Below are 15,728 nucleotides of genomic sequence, written 5' to 3'. Positions count from 1 at the left end.
GGACACAGCCGGAGAAAAACGCCCTTCTAAAGAGATAGGGAGCCCAAGAACAGGCGGAAAAACGAAAACGAGCGTAACAGAGAGACAGGGGAGAAATGTCATCAAAAGCTTGCCTGATAACCATTTATATATATATATATATATATATATATATATATTTTTTTTTTTTTTTTTTTTCCATTACAGTTTATTATAGTTCAAACAACCTCACGGGCCAGGTGTTTCATGTTTCACGCCTATTGCCGACCCCTGATCTAGACCTTTATTAATGGTGAGTTTCTGACCACAGAAAAACTATTCTTTGTGTGTTTTAAGACTTTCAAAAACTTTTTGGGGTTTCACAAGAACCCTGCTTACACACGCCAATAAGTTTATTAAGAAGATTATCTGTACATCACATCTACAAATATGTGCAATTATCTAATCCTCCTGCTGTATTCAGTACTTTGACAGTTGTGTTCTGTCAGTTCCGCAAGCTCTTCCCCAAAATTAATGCATTTTTAGGATTTATTAGATTATATTTTTAAGGTATGTGATGATGCAAGTTGATAGACACTAATACTCATCATCTGATATATTGAACAAGCAGGTATTCCACAGTGCCAATATTACACGTTAATAGCACGAACCTCAAGTGTATTATTGAGATTATATCATTATCACTGTTTATTAAAAGATTTTGAGTTAAAGAGGACAAGAAAATACAATCTGTTTGGTTATAAAAACTCCACGAGTTAAAATAGTTCCATTGCTGCTCTGCTTGTAGCTGTGCTGTAACTTAATTGCTGCATTGTTGCTAGGTTTAGCGTGGTGGCCTCTATTTTCAGCCATTTCAGTCAAAATTGTGGAATTCTAAGCGCACTGTAAATAAATGTAAGTGCTTTACTCACCCAAATAAACGTTTTTTAGGAGAGAAATCTGTGTAGATTAAAGTCCAGCGCTCATTTGACTAAAAGAAAATGTTTTTTTTTAAGAATTCAAGTTTTGTTTACTTCGGCGCCCCCCAGCGGCAAGACCAGCGGAATTACAAGGGTCCCCTATTTTGCATTCAGCTTAAAACACTCAATATTAACTGGGAAATATATACACTTAAGCTTTTATTTTAATAGCTCATAACCTGATATTAGTGGCTGTGTGTAATAATAAGTATTTTTGAATCGCTGGGCTTTATTTATTTGTGGGACCACGTCTTTGTCTGCGCCGCCTATTGGAGACATGGCTTTTCTTAACTGTGCCTCTATGGGATCCAGCGCCCACCAGTGGTATAAAATGACATTGCATTTGGTTTGTAACCGCTGCATCGTTGCTAGGTTACCTGTATGTGGTGGAGTAATACATGAAGAGCCTCAGTTACAGTGCCAGCTAGTAATGTCACTCATAAAACTCATCACATCTGTGGGGTCGGAACTATCTGTGGTATAATTAGTCATTTTTACTAGTCAACTAGCTCAATAAAAAAGGTGTCGACTGGTGGGCTCTGGGTGGGCCATTGGACTGAGGGTGCTGTCACTATAATCTAAGGATCACTGCTAATGAATATAATGAATCTGCCACTGGACCAGTCAAATGTTGATCAGCACAGCCATCTTTTAGCTTATGCAGAGGTTTCACCCATCACAGAAGTTCAGGGAGTCTCACGAATTTTAATAGGGAATAGGGGACCCCTGATGCCTGCAAATTTTATACAATGTCCCAGAAATCCCAACCTGACAAGAAAACTAGTGAGAAATCTAGGAACGACCCGGCCTGAGTTTGGGTTGAGCAGAGAAGCTAAACTCTAAGCCCTAGATGAGAGTGAACGGGGCAAACTGTACACTCTTATATATGATCTATGATTAAAATACAAGGTTTTACCATGGAAAATTATCAGCATTAAAGAAGGTGCTATTGCAAAACCCGTAAGAATTGTGTGACGCAATCAAGTCAATATTGACCAAAATTTCAAAGATTTAAAAGCCCAGCCCAGTATTAATAAAGGATTACTAATACAGAGTTCAGTATATGTGTATATATACACAAGCTCTCAGCTCATTACACCGACCGGCAGAAACTCAAACACATTTCAAAACCTAAAACCATTAACTTGACTTTATTATGTTCTTGCATCATACTTTCATGACAAAAAAAATCAGCACGTGAACATGCATCTTTAGACAGGATTAGATTCATTATTTACATAGAAACCCTTGTTTTTGAAAACAGATATTCACATAAATCTAAATGAAACATGGCATTTGAATGTGATGAAAAGCCCATCAGAAAAAGACCTGTAACCACATACAATCATTCCTTTAAACCGCTATAAAACATTCATTCTGGACAACATTGAAACAAATTCTGTCTCTTGCTGCTCTGATTTCCTCCCCTTTATCTCCTTTATACATTTAGGCAGAGGTTAAAGCTTCATATTTTCCCAGCATAAACACGTGTAAAGAAACAATTTATGTGGATTAATTAAAACAAAGCATTTCTAAAAACAGAATAAATATACAAATCAAATGTATACAAGATCTTAGTACATGTTGATACTGCATGTAGATTATAGGACAATGGCAAGAAGATAATAACGAAGCAGGATTGTACACTGGTATGAGGATTGTTAATATTCTACCATTTTTGACATTTTTTTTTTTTTTTTCCATTACAGTTTATTATAGTTCAAACAACCTCACGGGCCAGGTGTTTCATGTTTCACGCCTATTGCCGACCCCTGATCTAGACCTTTATTAATGGTGAGTTTCTGACCACAGAAAAACTATTCTTTGTGTGTTTTAAGACTTTCAAAAACTTTTTGGGGTTTCACAAGAACCCTGCTTACACACGCCAATAAGTTTATTAAGAAGATTATCTGTACATCACATCTACAAATATGTGCAATTATCTAATCCTCCTGCTGTATTCAGTACTTTGACAGTTGTGTTCTGTCAGTTCCGCAAGCTCTTCCCCAAAATTAATGCATTTTTAGGATTTATTAGATTATATTTTTAAGGTATGTGATGATGCAAGTTGATAGACACTAATACTCATCATCTGATATATTGAACAAGCAGGTATTCCACAGTGCCAATATTACACGTTAATAGCACGAACCTCAAGTGTATTATTGAGATTATATCATTATCACTGTTTATTAAAAGATTTTGAGTTAAAGAGGACAAGAAAATACAATCTGTTTGGTTATAAAAACTCCACGAGTTAAAATAGTTCCATTGCTGCTCTGCTTGTAGCTGTGCTGTAACTTAATTGCTGCATTGTTGCTAGGTTTAGCGTGGTGGCCTCTATTTTCAGCCATTTCAGTCAAAATTGTGGAATTCTAAGCGCACTGTAAATAAATGTAAGTGCTTTACTCACCCAAATAAACGTTTTTTAGGAGAGAAATCTGTGTAGATTAAAGTCCAGCGCTCATTTGACTAAAAGAAAATGTTTTTTTTTAAGAATTCAAGTTTTGTTTACTTCGGCGCCCCCCAGCGGCAAGACCAGCGGAATTACAAGGGTCCCCTATTTTGCATTCAGCTTAAAACACTCAATATTAACTGGGAAATATATACACTTAAGCTTTTATTTTAATAGCTCATAACCTGATATTAGTGGCTGTGTGTAATAATAAGTATTTTTGAATCGCTGGGCTTTATTTATTTGTGGGACCACGTCTTTGTCTGCGCCGCCTATTGGAGACATGGCTTTTCTTAACTGTGCCTCTATGGGATCCAGCGCCCACCAGTGGTATAAAATGACATTGCATTTGGTTTGTAACCGCTGCATCGTTGCTAGGTTACCTGTATGTGGTGGAGTAATACATGAAGAGCCTCAGTTACAGTGCCAGCTAGTAATGTCACTCATAAAACTCATCACATCTGTGGGGTCGGAACTATCTGTGGTATAATTAGTCATTTTTACTAGTCAACTAGCTCAATAAAAAAGGTGTCGACTGGTGGGCTCTGGGTGGGCCATTGGACTGAGGGTGCTGTCACTATAATCTAAGGATCACTGCTAATGAATATAATGAATCTGCCACTGGACCAGTCAAATGTTGATCAGCACAGCCATCTTTTAGCTTATGCAGAGGTTTCACCCATCACAGAAGTTCAGGGAGTCTCACGAATTTTAATAGGGAATAGGGGACCCCTGATGCCTGCAAATTTTATACAATGTCCCAGAAATCCCAACCTGACAAGAAAACTAGTGAGAAATCTAGGAACGACCCGGCCTGAGTTTGGGTTGAGCAGAGAAGCTAAACTCTAAGCCCTAGATGAGAGTGAACGGGGCAAACTGTACACTCTTATATATGATCTATGATTAAAATACAAGGTTTTACCATGGAAAATTATCAGCATTAAAGAAGGTGCTATTGCAAAACCCGTAAGAATTGTGTGACGCAATCAAGTCAATATTGACCAAAATTTCAAAGATTTAAAAGCCCAGCCCAGTATTAATAAAGGATTACTAATACAGAGTTCAGTATATGTGTATATATACACAAGCTCTCAGCTCATTACACCGACCGGCAGAAACTCAAACACATTTCAAAACCTAAAACCATTAACTTGACTTTATTATGTTCTTGCATCATACTTTCATGACAAAAAAAATCAGCACGTGAACATGCATCTTTAGACAGGATTAGATTCATTATTTACATAGAAACCCTTGTTTTTGAAAACAGATATTCACATAAATCTAAATGAAACATGGCATTTGAATGTGATGAAAAGCCCATCAGAAAAAGACCTGTAACCACATACAATCATTCCTTTAAACCGCTATAAAACATTCATTCTGGACAACATTGAAACAAATTCTGTCTCTTGCTGCTCTGATTTCCTCCCCTTTATCTCCTTTATACATTTAGGCAGAGGTTAAAGCTTCATATTTTCCCAGCATAAACACGTGTAAAGAAACAATTTATGTGGATTAATTAAAACAAAGCATTTCTAAAAACAGAATAAATATACAAATCAAATGTATACAAGATCTTAGTACATGTTGATACTGCATGTAGATTATAGGACAATGGCAAGAAGATAATAACGAAGCAGGATTGTACACTGGTATGAGGATTGTTAATATTCTACCATTTTTGACATTTATTGTAATTACAGGTTTTAAAATTTTTTCACATCTGCGGCAGACGCTATCTTCTCCTTCTGTCTCTTCATGATATTCTGCAGCTCTGAGTCTCCTCGGCTCTTCTGATGGGGAAATAAAAGAGAACTCAGTTTTCAGAGGTACACTCAAAACAGAGGGTTTGAGAATCACTGTCAAGATGGCGGCACAAGCGACCAAAGAAACCCACAATTGTCAATATTTTCCTTCACCAAAAAATTACTATAACATAATATGTAGTTTTAATGTTTTATGACTATTTTCTTCATAACAAGCATGAAAAAAGTCACTAATAGTTTGTCTCAGTTGCAAGCTTAGTAGCAAACTTTCTTGTTCCACCTTAAATGGTGCACCACCTGGCCTGAAGGGCCCCTTTCTGCCCTAATGTTAGTTAGTTAGCTAGTTTACCAGCAGCTAGGTTGCTTTTTTATGTATGGTTTATTGGCAAATTTCATTCGTATAAACCCGTACCGTAGTAACTTTGTTTCAAAGGGGAAGGTTTCATTATTACATTACAAAGGGTTTTATTTCTTTGTCCAGTTATTTGTTTTTAAATATATTGTCAAAATATAGAGAGCCATCACATTGAACAAACCTACCAGACCACTCTGTTTGTAGAATGAATGTGTTATATGGTTGCAGGGATAGTTGTGCCAGAACATAATTTGAATATTTTGTCCCCCAAACTCAGGATTACTACTGCTTTCAGTTTAAAAGAAAAAAGTCTTATCTGGACAGTGTGATACAGGTTTTTTTAATTTAATAGCATTTTCTTTACAACAGAATCAGAAATTTCAATATAGTATGTCTGACCTGATTGTTTATAACTAAAATAACAGCATATACCCTACTGTTCTAAATAATTATGTAATAAAATACAAACTAATACATACAAAATAATCAAAACAATACCAGTTTGAATCATTTATCTTACATAAGTGATATTTATCAGGAGTGTACTCTTTTTTGTTTTGTACTGTACTGTATGTGCAGTTACTTTGTGTTATCTGTGTTGTTTTTTGTCTCTGGGTGAAGTGTAAAAGGTAACTGACCTCTAGCTGGGCTTTCTGTACTGTGATCTGGCTGTAGACACGCGCCCCTTCATCTCCACACACGGCCTTCAGCTCGTCCTTTTCCAGAGAAAACAACTGTGCCCCGCTCAGGACACCCAGACAGTCCACTGTCCTGAAAGATGAACAAATACTTACAGTTGTATTAACATAGACATAGATGACACTGTTTTTTTTAACATGACAGATTTTTGTATACTCTAATCAAAATAGTTAATATAATAATAGTCGGCTAATGCTTAACTGCTTAACGTATTCACACACTTGTATACAAATGTTTGTGGACATCCCTTATAATGAAAGCATTCAGCGAATATAATTTGCACCCATTGCTGGCACCAATGGCACTGTGCCAAGTACCAGGCATGGGATAGATGGTTAAAAAGTGCCCCAAGACTGAGCTCTCTGTAATGATGGTCCTCCACCCAATACTTTTGAGGTGGTGATCATCTAAAATCCCAAAGTTCTTGTTGTTGATTAAAATCAAATCTGCATAGCAATGCTCCAAAATATCCTCGATTTCATAAGAAACAATAAGTGTGCAGGTTTCCCGTCCATACTTTCGTCCATATACTTTGCATACAAATTTTTTAAAATAATTTTAAATCACCATAAAAAGGCAATTAAGGGCATACCTTTACATTCACCATGTTTTTACAAAGCAAAAAAATTGAACAGTTCAAAAATCTTACGGTTTGGAGAAGCCCTTCCCGTTGAGCCAGGTGGCGACCTCAGCGGGGGAGGAGTTAAAGGAGAGGGGAATGGCACGAGTGGAGTGACGCTCCACTTTGAAGTTGCGAGCTTGCGGCTGACTCTTACTTGCTGTGATCCGTTTCAACAGCTCATCGTTCACCTCATCCATCTGCTGAGTGCGGACTGAGGAACAAAGTAACCGACATTCATGCATTAGAATTATTATACTCTTCTACTGTTGTTTAGCAGCACTTAAAACTAAGTGGATTAAATTATAAGACATTATTCAAACAATTCAACATTTTGTTCTGATGACTCATGCCTAATCACTTAAATAAAAACAGTGAATATGATATCTGTATATCAACTGATTCCAAAACAGGGCCCAGTTTCTCAAAAGCATCTTAGCATTAAGAACATCTTAACATGGAGAGAGAGAGTGCTCAGTGTAATGCTCACTGGACCATTTAAAAATCATCTCAGTGCTAAGAGCTTTTTGGGAACCTACTCCAGTTCAATTGTATTAAATATAATTTAATCACATTAGTTTTGCCCCCAGCAAGCAGTTTTGTTGAAAAAGCACCGCCAAGATACTGAATTTCATAAAACTGCTTGAGACAATGCCAAGAGTGTGCTCAGTTGCATTAAGGCAAAGAAGGGTCAAAGGATAAGAATGTTTTGATTTGTTTGGCATGTTAAAGTCTGTCAATAGTCATACATCAATCCGTGTTATTTGTTTAAATATGTTTAGCTTTGATTAATTTATAACAATTTGTAACATATTATTATACATGTAAATGGTTTTATACATTAAAAGGTCATATAATGTACATGTTCATATAATTTTACATGAGCAAATTACAAATTACAAACCAATTTACTAGGCTGTTTAATGTGTTTTCTATGCCTGAAAGACTTAAATACGCAAATACAAATGTACAGTCTGCAAAGGCCTGCTTATTGAAGTGCCACATTTAAAGAGCTCTTTAAACTTAAACACTCATTAAACCAAAAAATACCCAGTTTTAAATGATGATTCAAAAGAATTGAATCAGATAAATTATTGAACAGCTCGTTGGTTGTTAACTTATTGTGAAAAAGATGTCACATGACACATGACAATCACCCTCTTTAGTGGTAAAAAAAAGAGTCAAAGTGCCCTCCTGGCTTCCCTTCTTGTTGGGGAAAAAGGAATCAAGTGCCCAATAAAGTGCCCCTTCCTGCAATAAATTAAGATGATGCCCCTTCTAGATAATGAATAATTTGATGATAATATGTCTTAATAAGTGCCCATCTATGGGTGCCCTTCTGCTTTTCAAATAGAAAATGATGCCTTTAAATGCCTTCTATGACACTCCTATTAGACAGTGTACAAAATGTGCCCTTTCCTGTAGAAAAAAAAAAAAAAAACAGCACAGCATAGGGTTCTGCTACAGGTAATAGAATATGATGAAATGCCAGGTTAGGTGCCCCTCTAATGGCCATTACAGAGTAAATATTACATGGTGCCCTATATGTGCCCATCACAATGCAATAAACTGCAACTAATGGTACAAGATTGTTTGATGGTACAAATTGTTGTCAGTTATGTATAAAGTTTTAAAAACTCAATCCCTTAAATTTGCATCTATTTCATTCATTTATGTTTTCAGTTTTAGCCACTCCCCCTCTAGAATGTGCACATCCCATATCGTCAAGTATTTCCCTTTGTATTTTTCTGCCCCTGCCCTTCAAATATACTAAGTCTGCCAATAGTATGCTATCTTCTTGAAATCATAGGATATTATGGCATAAAACATATGAGGACGGGGTTAAATTGCACTTTTTATATTAAAAGTATAAAATGTAATTTTAGATAACATTGGTACTTCAGAATAAACCTGTTTACAAAGTAAAATTTAAGAGAGATTCACAGAAACTGACACTTCATAGATTCATTAACTCACTGTCTTTATCCCGTGGCGATCTTGGCATGTCAAAACTGTCTCCTCTCCCCAAAGAACCAGAAGGAGAGGATCCTTTATAGGACTACAGAGAGAAAGAGAGTATCAGGGACATGATCATTAGTACAATAAACTGCAGTATAAAGGTTTACTAAATGGTGTGGGGATATGTGTGTTACCTGGCTGTATGCTGGGTCCATGACGCGAAGTTCTTCAGGTGTAATGACATCTAGGATGTTGTAGGGCACGTACCCGGCTTGGCCACTCCTGTTCCTTAACTTCCACCACTGCTTGTCATCCTCTATAACCTTCACACAAACAACATCTGATCAGTATAAAGTGTATTTGGAACACTGCTCCCAGCTAACTCTCTCTCGCACACTCTCTCTCACCTCTAAAACCTCATCCTGAAGAACTGACAGCTCATTGGCATTGCGAGCTACAAAATGGTAGCGGATCTTGGCATACTTTCGGATAGGAGAAGGTGCTGTGAAGGACCTACAGGGGGCAGAGAACAAGTTAGACGCTTAGATTTACAGAAATGTATTGGAATTTTAATTACATTTTTTTGCACACCAAAAACAAGTTGTTTATATAAGACACTGATGGCACAAAATGATGAAAATATGTCTATATATTTTTTTTTCTTAAATATGAATTTATTCTGTGTGTTTTATATTTTCTTATTATTTATTTGCTCAGACTAACCCGTTGGATGATAGCGAGGACTGTGATCCAAAGAACTATAAAGTAAAAAAACAGAAAACAAGAAAGCTGACATAACAGTGAAGTCATTATAAACATAACACATGATGCTCTCCGTCTCTCTCTCTCTCTTAACCTCTCCCTCACCTCTTTCTTCCTGTACTCTGATGATGAGGGGGACATTGGTCCGGAACACTCTGTCTCCCATGGTGAGGTGCGGAACAGTTCCACTGGAGGCTCCCAGCCATTACGGAATTTGGGGATGTAGAGAGGTGCACACTGTTCCCTTGGCCAATCAGCTCTGAGAAAGACAGAAAGAGAAATGAGAGAGACAGAAAGTGTGAGAGACCTAGGCTAATTTAATAATGGTGTCTTTCTCCTAGTGTGAGGAACAGAGGTTCCTCATACAGTTCTGTAGTAACTCAATAGGCTTTAAAGACTGCAGTCTAGAACCCATACACTAGGGAGCACTGTAAGAATAGCTGTTAATGACATAATGGTGAAAAAAACTGCTAAATACAAAAATATTCCTTCTCTATTCCTAAAACTGCCTATAAAACAGAGAGATTACTGTCTGTAATCTACAGCCATTTCAGTACACATATTATTGGTTACATTCACATTACGTTTATGTTATAAATAATGAGAAAGGTCACTGGTTAAAATACAACTGGGAGTGTTTGTAACACTTAACATATCGTTGGTTTTCAAATAAAGTCCACCAGTCAACACACAGAGACAATCAGCTTACAGATTAAGCCACACACGAAGGAAAGTAAAGGTGCTAGTGGGAAAGCCCCCCTTTATTTGGAGATATGTGTTACCATAGTAGCCAGAACAAGCCAAAAAAACTATTTTGTCCTGTAAGTGCAATTTAGCAGCCACATATTGTGATGCAAATCTGATTTGGAAAGATCACAGCCCTAAAAATATCAGACCTTTTCCAAACTTCAGTCTGGAAATGTGAATAAGCCCTATGGCTAGAGTTCTAGAGTCATTAGTCAATAGACTAAGTACGTTCTCTAAACTTTTACTGTCACCCTATTAAAACCAGTCACAACAAATCCACAACAGAAAACAGCGGCCGCACCTGGGTCGTGTCCACCCATCACCTAACAACTCAAAAATGGTCATCTCTTTAGGGGTCAGGTGTCCTCTCAGAAAGTCCACTGCGTCTCGAGACAGGTGAGGAGAGATAATTGAGCGAGGCAGGTCAGGGCTACCACAACTCTGCAGCACCTACAAAAACACACAACATTATTTATTTAAAACCAGGTTCTACATAGTACTGCTAGGAATGTTTTGGAAGTGCAGTGTGTAACCATTGCAGCAATACCAACACTGACAGGACTATCACAGACAGTTGCTACTGCAATTTCCTATTAACATTAATGGTCATATTTGTGTCTGTAATGTAATACTAGGTCAGTAATATTTGTACAGTAATATTTTTATAATGTTGTTATACACTTTTTATTCTTATGACGCCACAAGTTAAGCACAGATTCTTTGTAATTTCTCTAACTTTAGTATCTGCTTGGTTGGGTTTGTTACCAGGCCTTACCAGCTCTAGGGGTCCAAAGAGGAAGTGGACGAGTTCTGAGGCACTGGGGTTCTGAATGTGCTTCTTCAGTTTGGCCTGCAGAGGACGCACACAGTTAACACATACATTAATAACAATTCACTTCAGTGTGAATTCAGCAGCCAAACTCAAATCCAGATGAGAAATAGAAGATAACTTGCATACTGGTTTCATAGTGATTATGTATTAATTACACATACATACGATCTAAAATGTGAGGGAAAAAAATCTTTAGTGGGTCGAGTATAACGAAACTTAGAAGATCAAAGGCTTTGAATTGCACTGGACCAGAAAGCCTGTTGCTAGCAGCATTTCCGGACTTTAAAGACTTTAAAGACATTAAAGGATTCATAGTCTGTGTGTTTTTGAGGGTGTGGTGGGGCAGATGAGAGCAGGTTATGTGTTGGAGCCCAGAGTGACACTCACCAGGAGATTGAAGGAGAGTTTCAGCTTCTGTAGACTGTCGATGAACTCTACTTCAGATGGAGGTTTAGCTCTTAAAGTTAACATTCCCTCTAAACATAAACAAAAGTAGCCATTAATACTACTACACAAACAGACACACCAAACATTAGCCCCACCTTGCAAAGCCCCCTAGTGTGACTGGCATTTTTTTTACTGCTTTAAATAAGTTTGTTCTACATACAATAAAACAGGTCTTCATGTATAGTCACCCAAATAGCAAAAATTCTCTGGCCCAGATCCGGTGCAAACCATCCAAATGTTCTGGCCCGGTGTCCTTTTGCATGGAGGCCAATACCGGTACAGATTTGGTTTGCAGACATGGGCCAAATCAGGACCAGCACCGGGCCAGATCTCAACGATTTCTTTACTCATAGGGCCCAAATCCGGCCCACATTCGGAGCCTCATTTCACATTTCGATCAGGTGTACAACTCTGGCCCAGATCTGCATCTCCTCTGGCCTGCATCCATAAGCCCACTGGCCTGGATCCGCTTCTCCTAAATTATTAATATTATAAATTATTATAGATACATTTTTGGAATCTTATCACAAATCGGACCCGGACTGTAGCCGGGCCACATCCACTAAACGGACGTGACTGTTATGCGGATCTGCTGGGGGAAATATGGATGTGGATCGCAGTCGCCTGTCTGGGCATTGCTATGAGGTACATTTTTCTAGCTGTATTCAAGACGTACAGTCCTTTATAGTTCTTGTTGGATGCGCAGTTATCGTTATCGTTCTTGATTGAAAAGCATTTCTTTTTGCTTTTTCCCTGAGACAAACAACAAATGACTGACAGAAAATATGCATATATGGGTCTCAGATGCTTGCCTCAGACATCTGTTCCCTCTTTGTACTGCCTCCACACACCCCTATGAATGCTTGAATATTAGTACAGCTAGAGCTGGATATTAGGTTAGAGCTAGATACTAGATAGCTGTCTCATGTTATTTATAGAGAAAAGGCAATTAAAGGTCAGAAATTGAGCTTGCTCAAGTGCCTACAATAAGACTGAATGAAAAGTGAATACCTGCTGGTCCTCTTTTCTTATTTTTTCTGCTTTTGTTTCGCTGGTTGAGCTGGGCGAAGGCTTCGGCAGCTTTCTGAAGCCGTGCCACAAAGATTTCAATATCATCCAGTGCACAGTTCAGGATTTGCTAAACAAAAAAAGACACATTAGATCAGTAGTTACATCTTTGAGGCAGACTTCATGCAATTACTCATTTGATACACTCCTTGCTTATTCGGGATATAGCTCTAAACATGTGTGTATTTTTCCATCTAATGTTACTCTTTAAAAGGAGCACTCACCACATCCTTCTCAATGTACTGGGCAAGTTTCTCATATGACTCTGGGTCCTGCTGAGCTAAACCTCGCCTCTCCACACCTAACACACACAGACACAAATACACAGGTTTAATTATTTAGATTTTTAGGTTCTATGCTATTTGTCCAAACCTCTGGACACCACTCCTAACAAGTGCATTTAAGTACTTTAAGTTGCACCCATTGCTGATGCATATGTGTGAATGCACACTCACAGCTTGTCTAATTCTTGGCAACATTCCTAAAGCCAGGTGTTGGCTAAGGGGTATAAAGCCCCAGAATTGAGCTGTTGCTCAATATAATACATTTGGGACAAGTTGGGGTAAGGTGGGGTGGTGATTATCCAACATCCTGACTTTACTAAGGCTACTGTTGCTAAAAATCTCATAATAATACTCCAAAAAAATTATGAAGCATTCCTTATACATAAAAGTCACTGCAACAAAGCAGGGTAAACTTATTTAAATACACACACACACACACACACACACACACACAGTAGCAGGTGTCCCAATACTTTTGTCTATATGGTGTTTAAATATTGAGAGATAAATCTTTAACTCTTAAATCTTTCTTTGGTTTTTCTCAGATTTTTTTAAATACAATTTAGGCTTGTTACAATTATGGTATTTTTGCTGATTAATTGCCATATTCTGTTTTTTGTGTTTTAATGTATTGCTTTTATTTACATGTTAACCTTAACACACCTGCTAAAAAAGCACACAAGTCATAGCGGTCATGGCAATATTGGGCTTTCAACTATTCATTTTAACCGTTTTTCTTCAGCTGTTTTTTCAGGTAGAATGAATGTACAACATTCAAGCATGTTCACAAGTTCTCATTTTGGGAGGTTTTCAGAAATAATCACATGGTCAAAACTGTACATACAGTCATAAATAAATATACGTATATCCACTTAAATTATTAATTAAGTGGTGCTTAACTTTTCTGTGGCTATATAGAAAGGGATTATTTGACAGTACTGATTGAACTGACCAACATACAGTAAAATGAGAAAATCCAAGGAGCTCAGTTCAGACTTGAGATGAATGATTATATAATTACAATTGATGGTTGTGGAATGAATAACTTTGGGACTTTGCATGTAAAAACTTGACCATGCATTTCAGGAAAAACTCAAAGAATAAAACCTGTGCTCCAGAATGAGTTAAAATAAATCACTGAAAGCCCAATTTATGTATTTTTTATTGTCACGACATAAGTTTACATAAGGAGTATGCAAACTTCTGACCACAACTCCATGAATAGAAAAGCCAATAACTAGTAAAGATTGAAATCACAGCATGATTTAAGACTGTGTTGTTCAAAATTGAGTTAGAAGGCTTTTGCGCAACTGCCATGATATAAATATATGTATATATTACATTTATTTTTATACATATATATATCAACTGCGATGAAAAGTGAGCCACCTTCAGATCAATGCTTTCCAAAGCATTAAGAATGAGTGCGTTTATGTGTTTTTGGCTCACTTTTCATGTCCATAGCTGCCACGCGACCTTTAACTGCAGGAGCTGAACCTTTAGACTCTGAGGGGGGGATGATTGTCTCCCGCTGTCTCTTCATCTTCTCCTGGTTCATCCTGTGGAAAGAGTGTGTATGCAGAATGTCTACATTACACATTTGCATAGCATTACACTGAAGTGTTTAATTTTTTTGGGCCATTCTAAACACATACTAAGTTGTTATATTGAACACCGGTGGCACTTGTGTTAAAATTAATCAATGATAAAATGAAGCTTGTGTACATGATTTCAAAAAGTCAGTTCAGGACAGACTCGATTCAGCATGATCTTGTTGTAAAGAAGACTCACTTTAGTGTCTGAGGTCTCATGTTCTTGCCATTTTTATTGTCTCCCAGTGCGCTATCAATGTCAGCGTGCACTATATCTGCCTGAAACACATACACACACAGTGTAAACAAACAGACTAACTCAAATACTTCAATTAGAATCACTTTCTCTGCTGGGTTAAGGGTTTAGGGAAAGTGAAGTTTAAACACAGAAGCCTTAATAGAGGATTACAGATCAAACACTGTTAAACATAATTTAAACAGATAAACTGGAGGATTTAGAAGGTAGAAGAGGATATAACTGCTTCATAAAGGCATCAACAGAGCATCAAAGAGACTGAGCGAGAGAGAGAAAGATAGACAGAGAGAGATAAAATACAACCTGTAGTCATTCTGTTTTTTTTTACTTTTATCCCATTGTTCAATTGTTAAGACCCAAAAGGATCAACACAGAGCAGGTAATTTTTGGGTGTTGGGTCATACTCAGCACTGACATGGTGGTGGTATGTTAGTGCTTATCGTGCTGGTACGCGTGGATCAGACACAGCAGTGCTGCTGGAGTTTTTAAACACCTCAGAGTAGTCCAGCCACTGTGGTCAGAGTCATTAGGCAGCATCATCTGGGCAGTGTCCTGTGGGCAGTGCCCTTTGAGCAGTGTCCTATGAGCAATGACCTATGACCACTGATGAAGGAATACAGGATGACCAACACAACTCTGCAGCAACAGATAAGCTTTTTTCTTTTTTGACTTTACATCTAAAGGTGCAGCTGTTAGGTAGGAATGTGTAATACTGTGGACAGTAAGTGGATACAGTGCTACAGCACTGCAGTGTCTGATCACCTCATACCAGCACAAAACACACTAACACACCATGTTAGTGTTAGTGAGAATAATGATCCATCTACATCACCCAAATAATACCTGCTCTGTGGTGGTCCTGTGGGGCTCTGACAGTTAAAGAACAGGATGAAAGGAGGATAATAATGTATGCAGAGAAAAAGATGAAATACAGTCTGTCTATCTA

At 37.6% G+C, this 15,728-nt stretch overlaps 1 protein-coding gene across 6 annotated transcripts in view; it reads right to left on the bottom strand.

The window, feature by feature from the left end:
* Positions 1 to 4,531: 4,531 nt before the first annotated feature.
* The window catches only part of eps8l2 (EPS8 like 2), a 43,527-nt gene continuing 32,330 nt past the window's right edge, over positions 4,532 to 15,728 (bottom strand). For 5 of the 6 annotated variants that reach the window (XM_007235115.4, XM_022672396.2, XM_049474402.1 and 2 more), the window contains 15 exons: positions 14,726 to 14,805; positions 14,384 to 14,493; positions 12,875 to 12,951; positions 12,594 to 12,720; positions 11,523 to 11,611; positions 11,079 to 11,153; positions 10,605 to 10,753; positions 9,662 to 9,815; positions 9,518 to 9,552; positions 9,202 to 9,307; positions 8,989 to 9,117; positions 8,813 to 8,894; positions 6,866 to 7,049; positions 6,156 to 6,288; positions 4,532 to 5,189 (listed from right to left, as the gene is read on the bottom strand). In XM_007235115.4, coding sequence (XP_007235177.4) covers positions 5,103 to 5,189; positions 6,156 to 6,288; positions 6,866 to 7,049; positions 8,813 to 8,894; positions 8,989 to 9,117; positions 9,202 to 9,307; positions 9,518 to 9,552; positions 9,662 to 9,815; positions 10,605 to 10,753; positions 11,079 to 11,153; positions 11,523 to 11,611; positions 12,594 to 12,720; positions 12,875 to 12,951; positions 14,384 to 14,493; positions 14,726 to 14,805 — 1,617 coding nt within the window. In that variant the 3' untranslated portion in view covers positions 4,532 to 5,102. The remainder of the gene's footprint in view (positions 5,190 to 6,155; positions 6,289 to 6,865; positions 7,050 to 8,812; positions 8,895 to 8,988; positions 9,118 to 9,201; positions 9,308 to 9,517; positions 9,553 to 9,661; positions 9,816 to 10,604; positions 10,754 to 11,078; positions 11,154 to 11,522; positions 11,612 to 12,593; positions 12,721 to 12,874; positions 12,952 to 14,383; positions 14,494 to 14,725; positions 14,806 to 15,728) is intronic. The other variant, XM_007235116.4, reaches the window with a different exon arrangement.

This window comes from Astyanax mexicanus, chromosome 2 (assembly GCF_023375975.1).
Source record: "Astyanax mexicanus isolate ESR-SI-001 chromosome 2, AstMex3_surface, whole genome shotgun sequence".
Lineage (NCBI taxonomy): Eukaryota > Metazoa > Chordata > Actinopteri > Characiformes > Acestrorhamphidae > Astyanax > Astyanax mexicanus.
The sequence above is the reverse complement of the archived record's forward strand: the minus strand, read 5'-3'. Positions and strand labels throughout refer to the sequence as shown.